General features: G+C 44.9%; 1 protein-coding gene across 1 annotated transcript in view; it reads left to right on the top strand.

Moving 5' to 3' along the window:
* CA8 (carbonic anhydrase 8) overlaps positions 1-26,043 on the top strand; it is a 76,876-nt gene that overhangs the window by 26,156 nt on the left and 24,677 nt on the right. Inside the window, exons 4-7 of the mRNA XM_031441585.2 lie at positions 13,345-13,440; positions 19,979-20,041; positions 21,693-21,741; positions 23,270-23,382. Coding sequence (XP_031297445.1) covers positions 13,345-13,440; positions 19,979-20,041; positions 21,693-21,741; positions 23,270-23,382 — 321 coding nt within the window. The remainder of the gene's footprint in view (positions 1-13,344; positions 13,441-19,978; positions 20,042-21,692; positions 21,742-23,269; positions 23,383-26,043) is intronic.

Genomic DNA, 26,043 nt, shown 5'->3' with positions numbered 1-26,043 from the left:
GGACTCGCGTCAGGAGTAAGTCAAAATCCAGTTTTCTACAATGTCCTTGAAAATAAGTTGACTGGTATTTGGTTCCCGATAGCCCTGCTCCTGTGCTGGCAGCGAAGTCTCAGGAGAATCTCTAGGAAGCCTGGTCGCCCTCAGCACTGAGGAGTGATGCGGGTGGTGGTGGGTTTGCTGAAGGATGGTTCTCTGTGCAGCTGTCTTGAGCAACAAGTGAGTTGGATTAATTTGTTACGATTTTAAAGTTAAGAACAAAACTTACATAAATAAGGAAGTACTTTGTGAGCAAGGGCTGAGCTGTAGCTCTGCAGGGCTTCTTGTCTGTAAGGTCAGGGCAGCCTTCCTCTGTTCTTACCCAGCTGTGGGTGACGGAGGGGGGGGGGTCCTCCCACCCACAGGGAATGCTTTTGGTAAAATTCTGTTACGTGTGTCTCCGTGTATACATTTGTTTGTTTAACCTGCCAGAGCTCACTCTTCCCTAATAATTCAAAGATACAAGATATTTCTCTTGTTGGAAGATCTCTTGGATTATCTCATGGCCCCGGAGTTCATGAAGGATTCATCTCACTGCAATTCTCAGGGAATTGTGGGGACAGTGTGAATGCATATGAAGGCAATCCACGTGCCAGGAACAGGCCACATCTTATTTAATCATTAAAGTATCCCTTAGAGGTAGATGTTCTATCTGTTTTCAGCCAAATAATCAGGTCAAGAGGTGTTCAACAGTTTGCGCAAGGCTACGTCGGTAACGGCTAGGACTTGGACCAACTATCATTGTTTTCCCTCTGCAATATGCTCCTTCTCCTATTTCTAATAAAACAGTCCTGATTTTTGCTCCAGATAATTGCATTCAAAACGGAAAAGCCTCTGAGTGTGCTGTGTTCACGGACAAGCACCTTTTCAGGCACAGTGCGGATTAAGGTGGATTTTCTTTACCATTTTCAGATAAGTACATTCTATTACGAGCTGTAATATTTGAATATTGTAATTGGATTTAAAAAATATTGTTCCTGAAAATCAGATTATTAGACCGTGTGTTAGGTGTATGAGGTTGGAGTGTGGAAACTGACAGTGGCGTTTCACAGAGGAATGAAAGAGTGCTAAATTTTAAATCCAATTAAAAATGCTTTAAATGGGTTCTGACTGCTTATTACTATAATTCTTCCCGCCAGCTTACCTGAAACAGTTAATACATAATGAACCGAATTTGCCACACTTTCAAAACTATGGAAAGACATATTCCTTCAGTGTATTGGGTGTTAAGGAGTTTGGACCGTACCCTGTGGACAGTGAGAAGCCTGCGATGGACTTTCCCAGGACAGCGATGTGATGGAACTGCAAGATGGAGGATGAATTTGAAAAGGCAACTTTGGAGGCGTGGAGACTGGTTAAGAGGCCTGGGCGATCTACACTAAGGACTTGCTCATGGGAATAAGCCAGGTGGATGGATTTGGGAGATTTTTAAGGAAGTAGAAAATGTCTGGACACAGTTCTTGGTTGTTTGTAAGGGAAGAGGAGGATGGCAGAGATTTCTGGCTTGGGTCTGTTAACAGAGTTGGGAGCAAAGAGGGAGACAGGAGTCTGAAGGGTGGGACTTCGGTTATGAAATGCCAAGTTGGAAATTTTTTAGGAGGTAGTTTAGTAAAGGAGTCTAGACTCAGGACAGAGATTTTTGTTTAGAGGCGTTGATTTGGGAATCATGGGCGTCTAGATGACAAATGAGCACGTGATGTGGACACAGTCACCCGACAGGAATACGCTCATAAGAAGGGAAGAGGTGAGAGCACGGGGGCCTCGGTAGATGTGCCGCTCGGGGCGCGCCAGGGAAGGAAACCCGTGTATCGAGGAGGAGGGGGAAACCAGAGAGGGGGATGCATGGAACCCACAGGACGGGGCGGGTTTTTGGGAAGAGCAGGCGGGGGGTGGGCTCAGGTGCTGTAGAGCAGTCTCGTCAGCCCCAGCCAGACGGGTATGAGTTAGCAGAGGAGGCTCTGGCGAACTGGAGAGAGCAGTTTCACTAAAGGGAAAGGATGCATGGTGGAGTTCAGGGCTTGTGGAGGAAACCAGCAGGGCGATCGCAGTGATGGGTTGTGTAGATTGAGTTTTTGAAAACGTCTGCAGGGAAGAGAAAGTCGTAGGAAGGTATGTGAGGTCAAGGCAGGGTTTGTATATTTTAAAGGTGAGAAGAATCTGTGCGTATTTAACTGAGGATGAGAAGGAGATAACAGAGAGGGAGACATCTGGCCAAAGAGCGATGGACCAAGGTCCCTCGAAGGGGCAGTGAAGAATGGAGCCGGGCAGGGGCCAATGTTGGCTCAACCATCACATGGGGAGGAAGGAGAGGACGGCCGGATGTCCTGGCAGGAGGCAGAGGCAGCTCCTTGCTGATGCTTCTATCTTCACTGCCGGGCAGGAGCCCTTGTGTGAGACTGTGAACGATATTCTCAAGGGGGCTGCAAACTGGGGCTCTTTGGGGCTGGATTTAGGGGTGGATCCCGCTAGCACTGTGTTTTTTACGTTTGGGAATTTAAGCACCTTTGGGCAGGGCACTGTGTTTTTTACATTTGGGAATTTAAGCACCTTTGGGCAGCTCCCTCCTCCCCGTTTCACCCCATCTCTGCCTCGTTTATCAGCCTGCTTCCTGGAGGCGTTTGAATTTGCGACTGACGGAAGTGACCTGGCTCTCTATAATGGAAAGCATTGTTAAGTTACCATCAAACCTTAAGAAAAGAAGTGGCTGGGTTCAGCGGCATAATGAGAAAATACCCAGCCGGAAGGTTGATGAGTACACCTTCGTTTTCAAAGACCGAGCTCTTTAAACACAACCCTGCCCGCCTTTCCGTCGGCACCTCCGGCTTCTCTCGGCTCTGCCTGGCTCTCGCCAGCACTTCCTTGATATTTGCCAGGAGCTCTGCAGATAAGGTCTCTTGCCCTTGTCATTGCCTGACGTGTTGGGTGTCTGACCTTCGTGGTGCAGCTGAGACGCCGAGGACTCAGGTAATTCTGCCAGGAGCTCGTAGTGAGACGACGGGTCATTCACACCAGGTGTGCCCTTGGTGCCGTGTGCGTCGACGGCGCGCGCGGCCTGGCCGGGGTCTTGCCATTTCTTGGGCTGCACACTCCCCATTCCTTTTCCCTGGCTTTTCCCATCTCTTTAGAGAACACCGCGGGTCCTTCCTCCACGCGTTCTGTGAGTTCTACCCCCATCAGTCGTCTGCCTCCCCTCCCTCTTTGGAGAGAGCTCGCATAGAGGTGCTGGAGCCAAACCTCCTGGGCCAGGTCCTGGCTCTGTCACGTGTCCGCTGTGTGTGGCCCTGGACCGGCCACTTCACTCTCTGTGCCTCCTTTCCCTTCTTATTAAGATGGGATGTGAGCAGCAGTCAAGGCATCTGCCGTCGTAAAGGTGATAGCGAGGGCCGGGTGAGGGCAGGTCTGTAAGGAGCCGCGGCCGGCTGAGCGAGTCACGCCAGTGCTCATTAAGCAGGTGCACTTCCCCAGCGTGGCGTCTGCCACTCACAGAGCCCGCAGACCCTTGTCGCTCGTCCTTTCCTTCCGCTGACCTATCAGCTCACCTTTTTACTTATTCACAGCCTGGATTCTTTTGTAAAACCCTTTGAGGTCTTTGTGTTTCCAGCGTTGAAAGCCGTGTACGCTGAAACCCAGTAGATGTGACGCTGAATGCCGCCGTTAGTTTAGAGCTCTTTTGTCAGGTGTGTTTTGGGGGCGGAGGGAGTTGGATCCCGCCATTGCTCACTGGTTCGCCGTGCGGAGTGCGCAGACGTAACCAATAGATGACTTACCTTCTGTAACATCAAGACCCTTTGACAACTTCTTTACTTTCGTTATTTTATAAAACATGAAATTTAGAGAATGTAAGTTACAGCCACTTTAATTGCAACTGTATCCCACAATTCAGATTTCCTTTTTCAGAAAATTAGACAGAGGATGTTTCTTGGAAAACCCAGAAACCAATGTCAATGAATTGGTTTCAGTTGCTCCTGATCTTGCATTAAATATAATATATTTCAACATGATGTATTTTTCTTTTCCTTTGATGCCCATGACTGCCCCAGCAAGGCCTTTCTAACTTTCCATCGTGGATTTCCTAAAGGAAGCTTTGTTTTTTGGGAAAAAAAGTCTTAACAGTATTACGATACCTTGTCCCTAAGAGGGCAGTAAAATCAAAGTAAACAAAAGGAAATTAGCATTCAAAGAGGAAATTGTTCTGCTTTGGAAAAAAAGCCTTTTCATAAATTACACAGAACTAGTGCCTTTTTAAATTGAGGATTCAGAGCCTTAAGAACACGACAAACACCTTTTGATGTTAATGTGTTCATAGATGAAGTTGCTCTGAAATGCACCAGTGCAGCCTCCTATTTCTCTTTTTCTGATATAAGAAAGTACATAATTAAGTTTAGGCAAACATGACAAGTCGGTGACAGAATTTCAAATAATTTCTTTTCAATTCCCTACTTTACAGCGGTTTGCCACTGTTACATCTGTCCACACCTTGATCGTCCTTCTCCGAGTAATAGCTGCATAATACGTTGACGGTGACATCGTAAAGTGCAGCAGCGCCTGAAAATGCTGGGCACTAGGTCTCAGTCTGTCTGCAGATGGGTGGCTGCTCCGTGGGGTTAGGAGTGGCTCTAAAGAGAGAGGTGCTTTCTGTGCCGTGTTCCAGTTGCTCACGCTCCCATTTTGTTACTCAGACATTTCCCTTCCAGTCTCCGTTTCGTTTTTTAAAATTCCAGTACTTAATATCGTCTTTCTTTCAGCCCTCAGTGTCGTAAATGAAATTGAGACGTCAACCTTTTTTTGTTTTCTTTTGTTAAAAAATCTACTCATTTTTTATTGAAGTTTGGTGATTTATAATGTGTTAGTTTCAGGTGTACAGTAAAGTGATTCAGTTACACATCTACATGTAGATACATACATGTATGTTCTTTTCAGATTCTTTTCCAGTATAGGTTATTACAAGATACTGAATATAGTTCCCCAAGCTATACAGTAGGTCCTTGTTGTTTATCTATTTTATATATAGTAGTGTGTCTACACTAGTCCCAAACTCCTAATTGTTTTCCTTTTCCAGTTTGGTACCTTTTTCCGAGTGTGCTGAGAATGGACGTTTGGGCTGTGCTAGAGCACAGGGGAGGTGAGAAACTCAGCTTCTGAAACTCGGAATCTAGTGGGAGAGCCGCTACAACTCTCCATGCTTGGATTTCTTTGGGACCGACAAAAGCAATGAAGCAAAATCAGGACCCAGAAACCGGGACCTGCTCTTGGTGACTCCTTTTCCTCTGTCACTGTGCTGTGTCGTGGCTTAGCTCAGAGGAAGGTTCTTCATGAATACAGTTTGCAGAAGAATGGTTTTCAGGTTCGGTTATACCCGATTTCCTAGGTGCATTGAGGACTTCTGATTTTTCAAAGTTAATAGCAGCCTATGGCTCTTTCTGCTTTTACTTTTGCCCAGTAAAAGAACAGATTAAAACTGCAGGTGAAAGGTGAGTTTCGTTTAGACTCAGGCATCCTGATTCTTCTTATTTAAAAAAATCTCCTAGCCCTCACTTCAGCTGCCTTTTGAAGTCTGTCTTCTGATCCTCACGGCCCACGCCCTACCCTGGTCCTTCATCCCAGTGCCTTTACCTCCTGCCTCCGCTCCTCTCAGTAATCACAGAGAAGTCGGTCCCAGTCTCGTTCTGTCCTCGTTGTCTCTCGTTTCTTCCCAGCTATTGCAGCTTCGTTGGTCTTACAGCCTTGACCCTGCTGGCCCCACGTTCCTCTAGAAAGTGTTTTCTCTTCTGTCCTAACAGGACCTTGGAATTTCCTCCTGCGTCTTTGGTATTCCCCTTTTCTCCATCTCACCCTTTCCCAGAGCTCAGTCCTTGCCCTTCTGTCCATCCCTCTTGTGACTTGATCCTGGGTGAACTGACCTTGTAAGGCCGGCTCGCTGGGTATCTCGGGGTGTCTGTGATCTGTACCTCTGGCCCCTGCTTCTCAAGGCAGTCTGCGTTCTGCATCTCGTACTGATGGAAACCAGTGTGACTGTAACAGTGAAACTTTCAACTCTTACCCAAAACTGGACTCATCCTGCTTTTGTTAGTGATTTAGAGTGGAAACCCCAGGTGTCCCTTTCCCTTCATATCTGTTGGTTCAGGTTATCTCTGTCTCCCTCTCCATCATCTCCACCTCCAATCTATCCGTCAAATGTCTGTCAAGGCTAGGAGTGTGGGTAGAATTTGAATGAATGGTAGGACTGTGGGGAACAGCATTCCAGGTGAGTGGAACAGATGTGGAATGGGGAGGGCGTGGTGAGGGGTCAGGAATCACACTGATTTGAGTATTTTCGGGCTGGTTGGGCTGGGGAAGGATGGGTTAGAGACATTGAAGCCTGGTATGGGTAAGAAATAAAGGAAAGGAGAGAGTTTGAGAGAAATGCGGTGAGAGCTACGGTAGAGAGGTTGGCTAAGCTTGAAAGACAAATGACTCAGGGTCAGGAAAGCCTTGGTGCATTGGAGAGAAAGGGGATGTGGGGGGTCCAAGGTCTCAAGCCTGGAAGGATGGGGGCTCCGTCGAGAAAACAGTGAGCTGGTGGCTTTGAAGGGAATGGATGTCGGTTCTCAAAATATTCAGCTTGAGGGGACACGAAGCCATTTGAAAGGAAATGTCCGTTCAGCATCTGAAGACAGGAGACACGCAGAACCTGTGTGAGTGCAGGGCTGGGGAGAGAAATGTGTGAGTCATAATTGCCTTTTCAGTTTTTACTGCTTTTTCCATTCCTCATGATTCATTCTTTTGTACTTTCATGCTGTCATGTTATTTATGTTAATAATAAACCTCATTTGTCTTGAAGATAGCGTTCTGTTGGGCTGCCACGAAATCTTCAAACTTATTTTTTCTCGGTGACAAATAAACGATTATAAGGCTACGGCTTGTCACAGTTTCATAACTTTGGACAGATTTATCTATTGCTCTGAGTTCAGTACATTAAGATGAACGTTTCTCAGGTGCTAATGGCCGGGCAGCATAATCAGCGGCAGGAGATTTGAATTTGCGAGCCCTTTAGCAAAAGCTCAGGTATTTTCTCTAAAACTACAAAAGGATGCTTTACCGTTGTTGTCCTAGGGTCAGATTTTTTTTTTTAATAGGAAGGGGTGATAGTTGTGATGCTGACCGAGTCATAATGGATCTTTGCTTTTTTATTTCCCTATAACATGCCCACGGTTAACACACCGGGCTACAGACACAGAGGCCACGGTTGGGGGGGAGGGGGGCGCGGGCCAGGAGCAGCAGTAAGTGAGGACAGACTTGGCTTTAACTGCGATGGAAAACCACGGTCCTCTGCTCTGACTTCCCAGGTTGGGAGGAAGACAGACCTTTTGTCTTTTGTCTCTGGAAGGCGAGTCACCGAAGGGGGTGGAGAAGGGTTTCCACTCCCACGTTTCCGCTGAGGAAGAATTCGTGTCCCCTTGTTTTTCTGCTCCTGCTCCTGGCAGGCTTGGTAGGAGTTTGGGTTCAAACTGCAAGAGGCGGCCCCTTTGTCACCTACTGTCCTGTGCACTTACAGACAAGGAAGGTCTAGGTTCCAGGAGTCCTTGGTGAGGCTGGGTCCTGCCTGCGGTCACGGGAGGAGTGCAGTGACCAAGCAGAGTGGGACCCTTCGAGTCTAGGCAGCAGGAGTAGTGACCCTGCCGTCCCGCCCTTATCCTCCTTAGAAACGGAGCGGCGTTGGTAATTTTGGGCTTCACCGTAAGTGGGGAAGCTGCTCTCCATTCTCAAAGTCATCACCCCGCTTCCCTGCCTCTGCGGGTGACTATCACTAAAGCTCATGACAGCAAGATGTGACAGGAATACGGGAGGAATGAGGGTCCGACGGGAGGATGGAGAAGGCTGTGACGAAGCCGAGCCACAGATGTGGCTCTCCCGACTTTCCAGGGAGCCTGATGCTCCAGGAGGGTGGTGGCGTGTGACGTTCCCCGAGCTGAGTTGAAACAAGCATCTTGTGCTTGTGATTCCCGGGACTGGCGTGAGATCTGGTGCCTCTAAGAAGTTAGCGTTAGAGCGGCAAAGGTGCAGTGTTCCCACCTCTCCATAGTGCCCCCTGCCGTAGTAGACCCACTCGGCCCAGTTAGACTTTGAAAAGAACCCTCCTGGTCCCCTCGGTGGATAACCATCTGCTTGGACCTCTCCTGTGCCTCCCTTGGGCTCCGTGGGTGCCTCATCGCTTTCTCAACCACATCCTTAGTATCACACGCTTTCCCATTCCAACTCATCTGTCCCCAAACATATGCTGGAGCACATATCCTTAAAATGTGCATATTTATTAATAAATTAATTCATGCACTAATATGTATTTTATTTATATGTGTATGTATACATACATAATCTATTTTGTGAAACATAGGAAAATTGAAATAAAAGGACATTGGATAAAAATAAAGATAAGCAGAAGCTCTAAGATGTTCTTTCTGAGCATCTGTGGACCACTTTGTCCCCCTCTTCCCCTTCGTCGGAGGAGCTGAGTTTAGTCTGAAAAGAATAAGTTTTAAGCATCATCACTTTAATTGTTAGAGCCTCTTGTCTTTATTTCTGGTGCTTTGAATCTTGTTCAGATTTAAACCTCCATTCATCTCTGTGCTTTTTTTTCTTGCCACACTTTTTTGTTTGTTTGTCTGTTTGTACAATCTATTAGCCAGGGGTTCTCTGGAGAAGCAAAATTACATATTCTGAGAGAGAGAGAAGAATTAAGGTTTATTTTAAGCAACTGGCTCATGTGATTGTGGGAACTGACAAATCCAAAATCTGCAGGGCTGGCCAAAGGCTGGAAACACAGGTGGAATTGTATTCTGGAAGTAGAATGCCTTCTCCTTCAACTGATTGGATGAGGCCCACCCACATTATGGAGGGTAATCTGCTTTTCTCAGTCTACTGATTTAAATGTTATCACATCTAAAAAGTACCTTCGCAGCATCATCTAGACTGATGTTTGACCAAATGACTGGGCACCGTAGCCTAGCCATGATGACGTGCAAAATTAACCATCCCACACCCTTATAATTTTTCTGTTGGAAATGTAGCAGCCTCCTCGCATGTCTTCCACCCTCCAGTGCCAAATACTTTCGTTCATCCCCATTCTGCTGAAAGGACTTTTGAAGGAAAGACGTCAGTGTAGGGGAGTTTGATTCATTCTAAGCAGCATAAATAGTAATAATATTCACTACAGTAAGATATTGCTTTAGTGTTTCCCAAAACATAGGTTAAAATTTAAATCTCTGTGCACTCTGAACCCCTCTAATTTTCCAGCTGCATCTCTCTTGTCACTGCCGGTCTTATGTCCCCTCTTGTCACCCCCAAAGTACTCTTAGTTCTCCACGTGCACTGATGATTTTCCTGTCTCTATGGCTTTGCTTTATGAAACAGAACCGACACTAGTGTAAGGCAGAATATAAGAGGACGGGAGTAAAGAAGGGGCTGTGGGAGACCGGAAGTGGATGTGAAGAAGCCAAGCTGTTCAGATCTGAAGAGCCCTCATTAAGCTGCGGAGAAAGGGAAGGGTGAGGTGGACGGTGTTAGATGCTGCACTGTGTCCCCCCTCCCCAACCAGTTCACACGCTGAATCTTAACTCCTAGTGCATCAGAATGGGTCTGCGTTTGGAGACAGAATCTTTATGGAGATTATTAGGCTAAAAGGAGGCCATTAGGGCAGATCCTAATCCAGTGTGACTGGTGTCCTTATAAGAAGAGGACACCTGGACCCAAACACGCACAGAAGGATGATGTGAGCCCCAGGGAGAGGCAGCCGTCTGCAAGCCAACGAGAGAGAGCTCAGGAGAAATCATCCCTGATCACACTTTGGTCTTGGATCGATGCTCCCAGATCTTTGAGAGAGTGAATTTCTGTGGTTTAAGCCACGTAGTCTGTGGCACTTTGTCACGGCAGCAAACTAACACAGCTGGAGTGAGGAAGGGCTCAGGGAGGACAGAGTGAGTTAAAGGCGAGAGGCAGCAGAGATGCAGAGTGTACTTATGGCTGTGGACCGAGCATCCTGGTCACTGCTGCTGGGTTGCAGCTGGTTTCCAGGATGTGCTGGAAACTTGCCTGGGACTGGAATTAACCATCCTCTAGGGGTGTGGAAAGGGGATCTCTGATGATGTTTTGTTTGGTCTTATGAGAGAGGAGGCATGTCCAAGAGAAGGCGGTTTCTCAGTTAAGTACTAGATCAGTGTAGTTTTTAAAGTTTGGGTTCGTTGTGGGCTGTGGGGGAGGAATCTCCTTTGCTCTTGGACCGTCAAGTCTCAGGTCCCTATTTAAGACCCAGATGGCAGAATGAACAACAGGTTGTAGAGATTCCCTTGATGTTTTTGTTTTGTGTTATTGCTCTAGTCACACAAAGGTCACAGCGAGCTTCTGTTAGCCTTTTTAGCTTGGACTGATGGAAGTGCCAGCATTTCCCTTAATTTTTCTTTTTAAAAAAAAATTGATTGTATTTTTTAGAATGGTTTTAAATTTGCAGGAAAATTGTGGAGACAGTATGGAAAATTCCCAACTAACCCCACCCGGTTTCCCCTGTTACTAACATCTGACATTAGTTATAGTTAGTGGACGAATATCGATACACTAAGTCCTTATTTTGTCCAGTTTCCTTAGTTTTTACCTAACGTCCTTTTTCTGTTCCGAGATCCGACCTGTGGCACCACGTTCCTCAGTGCTCACGTCTCCCTCTTGGCTGTGACATTTTCTCAGCTTTCTTTGTTCTTGATGAGCTTGACGGCTGTGAGAAGGACTGGCCAGGTGCTCTGTAGAATGTCCCTCTACTGGGATTTGTCTGACGTTTCCCTCATGGTTACTGGGGTCCCAGGATATTGGGAGGAAGACCACACAGGTCAAACGTCATTTTTATCACATCGTGTCCAGGGGGCAGATGTCAGCATGTCTGATGCCCATGGTCTTGATCACCTGGCTTGGGTCCTGTGGCCATGTTTCCCCACTGTCAAGGTTCTCGTTCAGGCTGTACCCTTGGAAACTAAATCGCCATGTGCAGCACACACTTAAGGAGTGGGGACCCTTCATTTAAAAAAAAAAAAAACGTAGTTCTGTATTTTATTATCAATCTTCCTTGGTTTTATTCAATTTTGTAATTAGCCAAAAAACATTTCACTGTATTACTTGACTTTAAAGCCACTTACTTCCACCTCTTCATGCAAAACGAATGAGGGTTTCTCCATCCTTCCAACCTCCTCTTGTGGTGCATTCCAGGCGGTTAGGAATGGATCTGATAAAGGGACAGACATTCCTCTTTACTTTTACTTTCCCACAGATGGCATGGCTCTGTGGTTACATGCCCAGTTCCGACGTGGGGTAGCGGGGGTTCCACACCACCGAGAAGTTCTCCGACACCGGCTGTGTGTCCTGCCGTTCAACTCAGTTCTCACAGTCTACCTAGAGGCGGCATCAGGCCCCACGGGCTCAAGGCTCAGTGCTACAAGACTGCCCTCCTCCCCCTACTTCAGAAGCCAGTCACAAGTCCTGGTTGTCACCTGTGCTTCTGAGGGACCCATCATAGACTGAAGGTTACAAAGACCCCCTCCTTGGGTTAGAGTAACTGGCTAGTGCAGCTCACAGAGCTCAGAGAAACACTGTACTTCCTATATCACCACTTTATAGTGAAAGAATACATCTCAGGAGCAGCCAGATGGAGGAGAGCCAGGGCAAGGCATGGGGAAAAGTTGTGAGGCTCCCAGGCCCTCTCCGAGTGCACCGCTCTCCCCAAATCTCCACGTGTTCACCAGCTGGGAAGCTCCGGGACCCTCAATTTTTTAAACACAAAAACATGTGAAGTAACTTCTGAAGAGCAGGTGTGATCAGGGATGTTGCTGAATTACAAGGAGGGGCCAAAAAAACCCACCAAAAGCCCCAAATATGCTTTTTTGGCTTGTTTCACAGAAAAAGAAAAAAAGAAAGAAAAAGAACAAAACTCCATACTGTCACTATGAGAAGCAAGCAAAGTGTTGATTTGAACTTTGTAATTTGTCAAATAAAAATAGATTTCGACCTTGGGCTTTTGTTGTTGATTTCATTAAGGCATCCATTCTTATCTGTACCATTGTACACTTATCTGTACCACTGGGACTCCACAGCGATTGTTGCAGCCAGAAAAGGAAAGATTAAATGGATCTGTCTTTCATTATTAATTGAGAGGTAACAGAACATCGCTTCCTTAAAGGCAGTGCCTTGACAGTTGCATTTACTGGGCGGTCAGAGTCCACGTGGGCTTTTCACAGCCTGACCTACCCCGGGTTAGGGTTTCTGGTATAGGCAGAGCTCTCATTACCTCCCTCTAGTGGCCAGCTTCAGAATCTTCAATTCCAGTTGGACAAATTCAGCAGGAGAAATTTCAAATATGTGGCAATCCTCATGACAATTTTCCTTAATATTTTAATACGGATGCTAAAATGACAGGGTGATTGAATTTTAGTATGTCCTTTTGGATTAAAACTAATTTTTAAGTGAGGCTGTGTTTTAAGGTGGTGTGTCATGATGACTTGATTAAAGCTGAAGTGGTGAAGATGAGTGTTCTAGGCAGGTTTACCTGGCTGTCGTTACACTGAGACCCTCCGTGGCCGTCTGATTTTAACCAGGCAATTGAATTTGGCTTCTTGCGAGTGTTTTATCAGCGCTGTGGGAGCAAGTGCATATTCCAGATAAACTTGAAAGCTGCGGAGTTTTACGCGGCTGGCGTGAGCGAGTTCTCTAGAGCATTGTTCGTCATTCCTTCACAGATAGCATTTTATCTCCAGGGCAGGAAGAGCGCTGCATCGGCACCCACTATATTACCCTGCTGTAAGAAGGTGCAGCACTTTTTCTAGGATGCTATCTCTGGATAGTTCTGAGTTGAAATCGTTCACAGAATTCGAGACTGGCTTTGTATTATCCTTGATGGAAGCACTGGGCCACAGGGTCCTGGAGTATGCGGGTCCTTAGCCTCTGCGTGAGTGAGCCAGAGGGGGTGGCGTTTAAGGAAGGGCGACTGACACAGTGTGAAACCTGAGAGCCCCCTGTGATGTGCTCCTGATGAGCCCCCTGTGATGTGCTCCTGATGAACGCTAAGGCAGGCCTTGAGAGGACGTGATCCCTTAAGCCCTGCTTCTGCTCAGAAACGAGAAGGAAGGAATTCATGCAGAGAACCAGTGCTGAACCAGCAGTCCCTCTGTGTCTATTTGTGATACTCCTGTTGCGTCTGGTACCATGTTGATACGGTCAAGGTCAAGGTCAAGGTCAAAGGGAAGCTGATGCATCTTTACATGAAGTGACAAGCTCACGTGTCTGTCCTTGCTCACCCAGCTCCACCTGATCCACTGGAACGCCACCCTGTTCGGCAGTATTGATGAGGCTGTGGGGAAGACCCATGGAATCGCCATCATCGCTCTGTTTGTTCAGGTAAGTGGCCCCCGGCAGTGCTTGTTATGTTGTTCAGAGATGCTCATTTCTAACTCACTTTGCAAAAATGCTTCTTGTTCTCTCTCCGTTTTACTACCTAGAGGTGACATTAAACACTTTTACAGGGAACTGTTGATACCTTAAAAATAGAAAACTTGACCGTTACGGGGTCACGTCTGAGCAGCCACATTCATCGGTAGAAAATGGTTCATTTGCTTATTGGAAACTTTTCTGCAGAGTGACATTCAGGGTCTTTAGAGAAATGATTTAGAAAATGTCTTCTGAAGACAGAGTTCATTTTATTAATGAGAAAGAATTTTGGAGAATATTTTTGGACCCTGGCTTACTGCAAAAATCTAAGAAAAATCAATACTATAATCATGTAGTAGATTCTTTTCGCTATCTATTATTATAATTTTCACTCTAAGGTGATTCGAAGTGCCTCGTAGAAAACACTGATAAAATAAGACCAGCAAAGACCTTGGCAGATATAGACAATATAAAGTTTAGATCTGAGCCCCTTGGTGGGCAAAGAGTAGTATATAAGTTTAGTGAAATGTACAAAAGCAGGCCGTACGCTTTCAAAGGTAAGAATTCAATCCAGTTCCTAAGGTGAATCTTTTAAACTTTGTCTTATCATCTGCTTGATGTAATGAAAGATGTAGAGGTGAAACAGGCCCTGGAAATTTTAGGCTTCCTCTTCCCGCTCTTACAGGAAAGAAACCAAGGGCTGGAGAGACCGAGTCATTGTTCATAGTAACACAGGGATTTACTGTCGCCAGTCAGGGCCAGAAACCGTTGCCCACGCTGTCTGGTCCTGGGCTGCCTTTGGATTACCTGGGATTGGAACAGCAACGTTAGCATAGTGGTCCTTAGTAGCTGGATTTTCCAAAGAGAGTTGAGGAAGGGGCCTTTTGAAACCTGCTTTTTTTTAGCTGGCATATAATTTCAATAATTTTAATTATAATAATTTCCTCTTATAGATACCTCTAAGATATTTCTCTGTTGATATTTGAAAGTAGCCTTATAGTTTTAACCTTTTATTTTTTAAATTGAAGTTTGGTTGATTTACAATGTTGTGTTAGTTTCAGGTGTACAGCAAAGTGATTCAGATTATATATATATATATTCTTTTTCAAATTCTTTCCCATTATAGATTATTACACGATACTGAACATAGTTCCCTGTGCTATACAGTAGGACCTTGCTGTTTATCTTTTTTATATATGATAGTGTGTATATGTTAATCCCAAACTCCTAATTTGTCCCCTCCCACCTTTCCCCTTTGATAACCATAAGTTCAATTTTTATGTCTGTGAGTCTATTTCTGTTTTATAAATAAGCTCATTTTTAGCATTTTTTTGATTCCACATAAGTGATATCATGCGATATTTGTCTTTGTCTGACTTACTTCACTTAGTATGATAACCTCTAGGTCCATCCATGTTGCTGCAGATGGCATTATTTCATTCCTTTTTTATGGCTGAGTAATATTCCATGGTATAGATGTACCACATCTTCTTTATCCAGTCATCTTTTGATGGACACTTAGGTTGCTTCCATGTCTTGGCTGTGGTAAATAGTGCTACTATGAACATTAGGAGGTGCATGTATCTTTTTTAATTAGAGTTTTCTCTGGATATATGCCCGGGCATGGGATTGCTGGATTATATGGTAGCTCTATTTTTAGTTTTTTTAAGGAACCTCCATAGTGTCCTCCACAGTGGTTGAACCAATTTACATTTCCACAACAGTGTAGGAAAGTTCCTTTTTCTCCACACCCTCTCCATCATATATTATTTGTAGACCTTTCTGATGGCCATTCTGACTGGTGTGAGGTGTCACCTTATTGTGGTTTTGATTTGCATTTCTCTACAATTATTAGTGATGTTGAGCATGTTTTCATGGGCTTGCTGACCATCTGTATGTCTTCTTCAGAGAAATGTCTATTTAGGTTTTATGCCCATTTTTTGATTGGATTGTTTGTGGAGTTTTTTTTTTTGATACTCAATTTTAGCCTTTTAATATTTTAAAATTGAAAGTGTGAGACATGCCCTCAAATTTAAAAACAAATCCTTACTTTTTATTTATTTTTATTTTAATTTTTTAATTGACGTGTAGTTGACTTACAGTGTTGTGTTAGTTTCTGGTGAAACACTTACATTTTAAAATGAATCTTCTTCTCACTGTTTATTTCATGGCTTCTTCACAGATAAGGGCCCTATATTCCTTCTATTTTATGACCACATTGTATAAATAGAATGGAATAACAAAATATTCTTGAAAAACGTTTTAAATTACCCTACATATGTATTTGGATAATCTTTAGCATATTTTAGTAATAACTGTTAAAATCCATTTTTTGTAACCTGAAAAAATTAACAGAGCATCCAAATTTCACAACGTGAGGCAGTAGAAATTAATATCTTATTATTAAAAAAATTAGAGTAAAATAGGAATACAAATAAAAATAAGAATACAAATAACCAAACAGTCATGTATAGAAGGGAAAGGAACAGGTTAGTTCCATCTTTGGAGGGGGCACTCGATAAATACTTGTGAGTGGAATTAAGAATGATAACGTGATATGTTCCCTTACTGCCTCTCAGCGTAGACCAGCTGACTGGCGTAATCAAGCCCTGGATTGGAAGCCAAGTCTCTTGGAACCAACATCCCTGTTTCTTGGAACAAACTCGTTCCTGGAGGCAAGAGACGCTTGCACACGGTTCTGACTTCCCATTAGAGGGACAATTCAGGGTGTCCACGTGAAAACGCCTTTCTCAGGAGAGAGCGAAGTTACAGAAACTACGAGAGCAGACGTTCACGGAGGAAGGAAGGGTTTCTCAGGAGTGTCGGCTGAGGCGCAGAGGAAAGGACCCGCATCCCGGGGGCTTGCTCTCTGGCCAGAGGGCTGGGAGAATTGGAGGGGAGGGGGTCGGAGCGGTGCGTGTGGACTCCCCTTTCAAGAAGCCTGTCTCAGGAAAGACAGATGGGGGGTTCCTGGTGGTGAGACACCAACGAGCTTCTGTTTGTTTCATTTTGAGATCTGAGATGGGTCTGTGTTTTCACTCTGAGCAAAATGAACTTGTGCAGATACAGTTTAAAAATATCAGCCAGAAAGGGGATAACTGATGCAGGGAAGTCCCAGAGGAGGGAAGAGGGCACAGGATGGAGCACGCATCTGGATGGACTAACCTTAGACAGGAGGGGACCCACCCTTTCTCCAAAATAGAGGGCCAAGAGGAAAGGGTGGGCACAAATGGGGTGAACTTGTAGGTGAAGAAAGCCAGGAAATTAGGAGGGTTCAGGCCTGATGACCTTTATTATCTCTGAGACATGCAAAGCAAGCTTATTTATAGAGCAAAGGAAATGTGGGTGTGGGATTGGGTTCTGAAATAGCGCAGGAGGGGAATGACAATAAACTTGACAGTCAGTGTGGGAGACCCGCCTGATGTTGGACATCACAGAGTGTATCGTGGGCAGTTCTCTATCCAGGTAGAGGAGGAGAGAATTCTAGCAAATTGCTGCATCGATCCATCATTGCAGAGGAGAGGGCATGGGAGGACAAGGGGATTAGGGAATCAAGAATGGTTGAGGAGATGTCATTCAGGCAGGAAGGGGGCGAGACGAAGCCAAGAGGGACCTGCGGGGGGCTTGGCTTCCCCGGCTCAGTGAATGGGAAGAGAGAGAAAAGAGGAGAGGGCTGGATGGATGAGCCGTTACGGTCAGAGGGGACGGCCTTTGGAGTTGCAGTTCTCAGAGTGAAAACAGATCCAGGGTGTGTTCTCAGGACTGGTTGGCTGAGGGGGAATGGAACTGAGAGGCATGGACTGAGGGGTGAAGAGAGACCGGGGAGGGGACAGGTCACCCACGTGGATGTTGAAGTCCTCCAGAGTGGTGGCCGGAGGTGATGACTGCAGGGAGTGACCAGGGGTCAGTAAATGACAAGCGGAGCAGGTCAGCATCAGAGGAAGACAGTCCACTCAGAGGAGGATGGCCCTGTGCTTGAGAGTCTGAGTACCCACCTGAAGGTTCTCAGTCCTGTCTCTGAGGGAGACTGTGCAGTGTCCCCTCAAAAGGCATGGGAGGGCTGTGACCTTGAGCACACCTGAGGGCTTGGCGTAGACCAGGAGGTGATGGAGAGCTTGTCAGAGACGTGGCATCGTCCTGTTTCAGAAGGCACAGTGGAAGATGAGAGGAGACTAGAGTTAGAAGTGGAAAAATGCAGAGCTGTGGGGGGCTGAGGGTCTAGGACAGGAAGCTGACCAGAGGGCTGGCATGTTGGGTGGCGGTGAACGATGGCAAAAGGGAGAGGTCAGACGTTGCCTGGTTCCTGGGGGACGCTTGGCACCGGGTTGTGGTCACCCGGACCGCTGTAGGATTTTAGGGGCTGGGATATGCAGAGTGTCAGCTACATTTTCTTTTGGGAGTAGTTGTAACCTCTTCATTCAAAAATTTGACACGGAACGAAAGGAAAGAGATGGAGCGACAGCTGGAGTTGGGGGCAAGATTGAGAGTTTTGCCCATAAAGTAGAGAATTTTATAGTTAGATACAAATATAGGAGGAGCCAGTAATGAAGTGCTGCTTTATGTGGAAACTGGATCGGGTGCTGTGTGGCATTCTGATCAAGAGTGATACGGGTGATTTTCCCTGAATTACGATGCACTGTGCCCTGGGCTAAGGTGTTTGCTTGATTAAGTCCTATCTTCGACCCCATCACTTTTATCCTCCCCTCTGGACAGACGAGGAGGCTGAAGGACACAGAGGTTAAGGAAACTAGCTCAGGGCTAAAAAGTGAGTCAGGATCCGAACCCAGCGTCCAGTGGGAGTGCTCCCCTGAGCCACTACGTTACGCGGCCTTACAGCGTTCAGACGTGGACTCTTCGGAGCTACGATCTGACAAGAGACGCAGGAAGCGAGAACAGACGCCAACTGTAGGCACAGACATCGTGGTTGAACCAGCACAACAGAGGGTCCTTCCCCTAAAGACTGGGCAGAGGGGTCTGCCTGCAGGTCCAGGCTTTACCGCTCAGGAATACATTCCCCTAAGACATCTTTTTTTTTTCTCTAACTACAGAAAATTCATTTTCTGTTTTTAGAACCTATCTCAGGAATTGCAAACACTTGGGAAATAAAGTCTTGATTATTTTGAACTGATTGGCTCATTTTAGGTTATGTACGTTTATTTCCTTTCTAATGCCTTTTTCACCCAGTACGTTTCCCGGTTGGTTCACGTGGAGAGAAACAGGGGATGTGAACACGGTGACTGACAGCTCTTCTAGCTCCTTGTAGGTCATTCTCCAAAATTCATGTGGAAGAGAAAAGGCGAACGGTAACAAGGGTGGTTTATCTGATGTTATAAATTGTCTCTGTCCTCCTTTGTCCTAGAGCATTGAAACTTGGCTAAAAAGTGGAAATCAGATTGCACTTAGAATTTTTAAAATCAAGGATACTTAATATCATATTCTGTTTAAAGTCTCAAATTCTTTGGAACACTTTATACATGAAAACTGCAACGAATGGTGTAGGATGCTTTAAAATAGACAGCTACGGACAGCATTTTCTTATTTATTTAAGAATAAAAAGCGATTGTAGAACTATTGCCGGTGGTAATCAGGGAATGTTGTTCTGATTTTGGTGATCTTTAACATATGAAATCACGAACTCATTTTTCTGAGTTAATAACATTTTTTCAACTTTGGTAAAATCTTTATAGCAATGACCTAGAAATGCCAAAAGGGAAAATGGAAGGCTTTGGGCATGTGATGAATAATTTTCACTCAGAAATACCCTCCAAGTTTTTACATTGCAGTATTATATGATTTTATATATATATATATATATATATAGCTATATGATTTGATATACACATATATGTATGTAGCACAGTGGGTGAAACCTGACCTAGCAAGGTGAAGTCAGAACGGATTCTTGGAAATGTCCGGGAACATATATAATACTTGCTTGTGCTGGCTTCTGTTACAACTTTAATCGCCTTTAGTAGACATTGTTCTGGTTACTCATAAAAAGGTCGTTCTAGAGAAAGACAAATGCTGTAAGATATTACTTACCTGTGGAATCTAAAAACATACAACCAGTGAATGTAACAGAAAAGAAACAGACTCACAGAGGTGGAGAAGGAGCTAATGGTTGTCGTGGGGAGAGGGAAGGGGGGAGGAGCAAAAGAGGCACAAACTGTCAGGTATGAGATAAGCTACAAGGGTGTGTTGTGCGCTGTGGGGAATACGGCCAGTATTTTATAATAACTATAAGTGGAGTATAACCTTTAAAAATTTGTGAATCACTATGTTGTACACCTATAACGTAATACTGTGCATCACCTATGGTTTAAAAATATGATATTGTAAAATAAATACATAAATAAATAAAAAACTGGTTGAAGATTTAAAAAATTAAAAAAATAAAAAGGTCGTTTATTCCCTAAGAAGGACGTTTGGGTGAACTTTTTGAGTAAAAGCTACATATTGAAAATATTTAAAAGTGTTACGGTTATGGTTTATGCTCTATACATTTCAGATAGGGAAAGAACACGTAGGCCTGAAGGCTGTGACTGAAATCCTCCAAGACATCCAGTATAAGGTAGGTCATTATTTAAGAGAAAATAGAGGTACAGGTTGTGTAAGGGCTTTCCAAGTCCGCCGTCAGGCTTAAGGACTCACGAGAAGGGCTCAGAGACAAGCTGCCATTCCCCTGGTTGTGGTTTATTCCAGTGGAGGGACCTAGATCAGAAGTCAGCACAGTGAAAAAGGTGGATGCCCAGTCTTGAAGACAGGCCTTTTTTTTTTGGATTGTGCAGGTTTTGAGCAATCCAGCCCTGCTGAGTTAACCCTTTCCACCCATTGGTTGTAAGAAAGTAGTGTAAATGAAACAAAAATTGTGGCAACCACACTTTGAAGTGTTTATGTAAAAAGGAAAAAGGGCAAGTCCACATAAGCCGTAAGACAGTATATCCCAGAGAGGGTGATGTGGGTTGACTGGACCCTGTAGTGATTCAGCCTGGTGATGTAGGGAAGCCAAGTTCTATCACGAACAGTGCCTTGTATGCTCACCTTGAGCCAGTAGAATCCGAGTGGCTTTCGAGGGGGGAGTAGTTCAATCCTATATGGCTGCCGGAACAGCACAGGGACCCCAAGACCCAAGGTACAATCCTAAAGCCCATCTGGGAATGAAGTCTGATTAGCTCTACACCAGCGCGAGCCCCGAGCGTCTTGAACTGGGCAAGAACCTCTGCAGAAGGTGCCCTGAGCAGGCTCACAGGGAATCCAGCTCCCAAGGGAAAGCACAGACTGGCCACAGAAGCTGGTAAAAAGGGGACAAGGACACATTTTCACTGACATTTGTCCGATAGGAATACATGGAGAAGTTTTCCTCTGTTGCTTCAGCTGATCCGTATGACGTCAGTCACTGTGGACTATAGGAGGGTGGTGGGAGGCAAGTATGTTGGATTCTTTCGTGTGTCCAGTCGTCCCGAGAAGTAAGGAAGATGCTAAGAGGTTATGCATTATTCTTCCCTGTTATGTCTGTGTTAATAGGGCGACCTTGTAGGAGACGTCCACCTGCCATGGTACGTCCGGGTCCTGACAATTTAAATGGGACTCTTCCAACCATTGGCCAGAAGTGTGAATTGTTGAATAATGGCATACATATTTTATTGAAATTTAAATCTAGTTTTGGTCAATGTATGTTGAAATGTAGTATTTTCATTTGAGTGTCAGTCCTCTCTCTCGGGGAGAGGAGAGCGTGTAGACCAGAGCCTGGAGCTGAGCTCCCGAACCCACTCGGGGTGAACGAGAACTTGGGAGGCAGCTTGTGCTGCCGAGAAGGTTAGGGACTGAGATCCGAGTACCGGGAGGAAAGTCGCTGCAGAAGAACTCCCTGAGCCAAGGCCCAGGTCTCCGGTCGGGGTGTGCCCGCGGCAGGAAAGGTAGTGACATGGGACGGACAAACATGGGGCAGTTTTAAGTTTCACACCAGGGACTGCAGGGCAGTTTGAGCTGCCACAGCAAAGAAAACCGCGACAGACTCGGAGCAGGGCTGTCTTGTTGGAACCGGCCACGGTGGCTCCGATGGGGAGACGTTGATTGACACACCACACATCCATGGGTTCTGATACTGCCATCCAGAAATGACTTCAACCTGGAGTTTTAGTGATAATGAAATTTTTTATTCTAAAATTTAGAGGTTTATGTTAATCTTATGGGGTAACTTTTATTTTTTCTTCAATTTTCAGGGGAAGTCCAAAATAATACCCTGCTTTAATCCTAACACTTTATTGCCAGGTAAGCATTTACCAGGTTGCCTGAGATGCGTTTTGACTGTGGCTATGCCTGCTTTGTTTTCCTCAGAAGATACACAACTATGTAGTATCAGTTAGTAAAGTTTCTTTACAGTTTGTATTCTCTGTAGCTGGTCCCAGTTTCAGATGGCTCGAAACGTGGGAGTAAATCTTTTGAAACAATAAACACTTTGCCACTAGTTCCCTTAATCCGTGAAGAGTTTCCTTTGGGTTTTCATTTGTACAAATTGCTACCTCTTTGTAAAGTGTGAGCATAATAACCATCTATGATTGGTCAGTGAAGTTCTTATTAATCTCTGGCATGAAATAAACTCTGTATCTAATTTTGAAATTAGATATTATTTGCAATGATACTGTTATGTAGCTACTGCAGTGATACTGTGTTGCAATGATGTTATTTAGCGATTATTCTAAAAATTTAGGTATGCCTGAACAGGTAAGAATTGTGTATAAAATACTTAGAATATAATTTGTAGATAAAGGTTGTTTTGTGCAAAATTCTGGTCTTCACATTTCTCTGCCTAAATTAGGTGAAATATTTTAGTGTTTCAAACAAAGCGTTGTATCTTCTTAACAAAACAAATGCATTATATCTTCTACTTTCTACATTTAATTGCTCTACAACAAACAAGTTTTTGCCATGTGTTAAATGTTTACCCATCATATTTAATCACAAATTCTTCTAAACACAGGAGTAAAGGATCTCATAAGAATGATTTCTTTCATTCCATCATAAGACGATTTTAATATTTTGCTGGTGAAGAACAATATAGAAGTAGTTGAACAGAATGGTTAACACACAGACTTTATCTCTCATTTTTATTATGAAAATCAGATACATGATTTAACATTCTTTAAAGAATCAAAAGCTCTAAATAATCACACCCAGGAACAACTTAAGCAGTCTCTTCCTTAAATCTCAGTAGTTACAAATTATTGACTTTTTTTTTTGCATTTTACAAAAATATTTATAGAAATGAATTTTTAAAAGATAATATAAACACACAGACTTTGAAGCCAGACTGCTGTGGTTCGAGTCCTGGCTTTGCCAGTTACTATCCCAGTGACCTTGGGCATGTCAGGTAACCCTCTGTGACTCCATTTCCCCATCTGAAAAATGGGGCAAACAGTAGGGCCTATCTCATTGGTTTGCCGCAAGGGTTAAATAAGTTAATTAACTTACTGTATATACATCAAGTGTATACCTATATATAGCAGAGTGTATCAAGTTTATATATATCCAGTTCATATAACCATATTTAAATACGCATGGTGATCCATTGATAGAAATCACTATAAATAATAGTAAGATTAGTTATATTTTTCTATTGATTATTTTTCTCCATCTGATAAGTTTAAAAATACATAGGTGAGGCTCTACTTTAAAAGTGGCCTCAATCTGAGAAGAAGTGTGTTTTGGACAGTTTGTAACTTTGAAAATAGTTGTTGAACTCTTCAAAACTGCATTTAACTGACTTGCTTTTCCACGACGCGTCCGTGTGGCCACGCAGACCCGCTGCTGCGGGATTACTGGGTGTACGAAGGCTCTCTGACCGTCCCGCCCTGCAGCGAGGGGGTCACCTGGATTCTCTTCCGGTACCCTTTAACCATATCCCAGCTGCAGGTGAGTGCGGTGCTTTGAATGTTCGGGAGAGGAATTCTGAGTTCAAGGTTACGTGCTGTTTCTGTAGAAGGGCAATGTCTGTTCTGTGTTTTGGCCCCCTTGGGGTCCGTTCGATCGGTCACACCTTTTCAGAGGGAAGCTAAATGTCTCAAGCCAGTGAAAGCAATTGCAAGGTCAAAGGGTGAAGAGGACCCAGCTATCATTTCTGAGCTGTATTGTTAAAGTCAGTTTTTATAGAGTAAATAGAAGTCACCGAGATAGTCAAACTTCCGGTTAGTTATTCCTTCACGTGGGTTTTCCCAGGCATCGGAGAGGAGAAAGTTCCTGGAAGTAGAGTGAGAATGCTGGTTGTTTCTGCATGCCACATGCGGGTTTTATAGTTCCTCCTTGGCTTGCACAGGAAAATTCTGTCTGTAGAGGGGGTGGGAGCTTGAAGGAATGCTCTGGAAGGTTCTGGATTGTTCTCTTGCCGCACTTTTGGTTACCTGCCTCCCACCGTGGGTGTGGAATAGGTGCTCTAAATGCTGATGCACAGTGTGTGGGGCACCGAGGTGACGTGTCCCTGGGATGTCAGATGGTACGGCAGTATCACTATAACGTGTTTAAACAATGATTTTGATACATTTACTACAAAAAAAAAAAAAAAAGGTGCTTTAAACGTCTCCTATACCCCAGAGATCTGTTTAAGAATGTGTTCTGGAAGGCTGTATTTTCTCTTCATGATCAGTCTGAAAAGGTTTGGGTAATACTCTCAACAAATAAGCCACGTCTCCTTTAGTAACTCTTTATAAACTTTTATTATATCCCCTATCATTTTATAAGCAGTTCCAGTTTACCGACTACCCAGGGAAGCCTTCTTTTGTTTGTCCTTAAATCGTTAAAACCCCTCTTTCAACCTTTAACAATCTCTTCTTATTTCTCTTTTCCTAAGGATTATTTTTAAAAGTTCCCCATTCAGCATCTCTGCCGTTGCATTATTTTATAAACCTTGATCACGCCACCTTTGGGCCTTCGTGTTTTTAATATGGCAAATCCCAGTTCCTTTATTTATTCATTCAGAGGAGACACTATTCCTGAGCCCCAACCGGGCACAAGGGACGTAGAGGCTGAAGCCCAGCCTCGACCCTCAGGAGGCCCACCGTAGATTTGGGGAGGTGATTAGGCAGACGGCTGTGTTAATGGTGGTAAGGAAGGTGCTCCTGTAACATGCAGGGAGAAAACAACCCGACCCAGACTGCAATGTCCAGGGAACAACTCCTGAAAAGTGTTAGGAGTTAGTCTAGTAAAGGAGAGGGAAGAAATTAGAAATTTGCGTCTAATGTTAAGAATAGAGCTTCAGACGAATGAGATAGGTTTGGAATTTAACAGCGAAGATGATAGCCGCTGTAACAGATCCACCTCAAAACTTCAGTGGCTGATGACAGTAGAGACTGATTTCCAGCCAGCAGGAAGGGGAGGAGGTGGAAGTTCTCAAGGGGGTTTCCTTTGAAGGACTGGTCCTGGGAATGGCCAGCAGCACCTTTGCTTCCTTTCTGTTGGCCAGACCTCAGTCACATGGCCACACCTGGTTGCACGGGAGGCTGAGAACTGAATTCTGGCTTCATGTCCAAGAAGAAGAAATGAATTTGATGATCAGATCAGCTCAAGTTGAGGAGGAGGCATGGTACCCAGCTGAGTGCATAGCCTCAGAGCAGGTAGAGGACACACCATGCAGGGACCTGGGGAGGGAGTGAGGTCCTGGGATCCAGAGACAAGAGGGAGTATTTCCAAGATGCAGAGAAGGGAGGTTAATAGTGACAACATCTAAGTAGGATGAGTGCTGCCCATTTGAGTGGAAAGTAACTACGCCTCATAAAAACGTGTCCAGGCGCCGCTTCCCGGTGCTCACCTTTCACTCTTGTTTCGTGGTCATGCGTGCTCACTGGTGGATCCTGGTGTTGGTACTTCTCTGCTGCCGAGCGTTGGCTGTCTTCTTCAGTGCCATTGTCCCCCGATCCCTTCCACCATGCTGCCCTGGTTGCTCCAGGTGAACACCCCCTCCAGCCAGTTTGCTTTGGGCTCCAACCATGGAGAAAGCTTTCATTTCACATCAGAGCTGCCATCATGCAAGCAAGATTCATGAGAAGGACTCTCGTCACCAGTTAACTGAGTTGTTAACTAAAGTGAGGTGCTTCCGTGGAATGCTGAGGTGAAGGGGGAGGGGACCAGGGATAAACACAGATGCTCTCCTGGGACATTTCCCAAGGGTGCCCTTTCTTTTATAAGAAAGCTATTCCTAGCTGGTAGGGTCCCATGGAACTTATCTGCCGATTCCAGGTCACTCCTCCCACTGGCATCATATTTCTAAAGCAGGAAGAAGGTCTGGGGTTAGCAGGTGGCATGTGAAGGCCATGCTTGCTGGTGGCTGCCCCGTCCAGGTCAGACTGTGAGAAGCTGTGGTCAGAGCTGTCAGAGCTGGGCTGGCGCCTTGGCTGTTGTTCTGGGGATGACAGATGTAAAAGATCAAAAATCCCTCTCCGTGTATGTTTCCTCCAGTTGGATGCTAGGACGATGATAGACATTTCCTTATGTTGTGGCAGGTAGCACACAATCTTAGATGACGAGTTTCCAAAGCAGAGGCTTAATGTTCAGAATGTCTTACGATGCTGGGGACACATTCAC

This window comes from Camelus dromedarius, chromosome 30, assembly GCF_036321535.1.
Source record: "Camelus dromedarius isolate mCamDro1 chromosome 30, mCamDro1.pat, whole genome shotgun sequence".
Lineage (NCBI taxonomy): Eukaryota > Metazoa > Chordata > Mammalia > Artiodactyla > Camelidae > Camelus > Camelus dromedarius.
The sequence above is the reverse complement of the archived record's forward strand: the minus strand, read 5'-3'. Positions and strand labels throughout refer to the sequence as shown.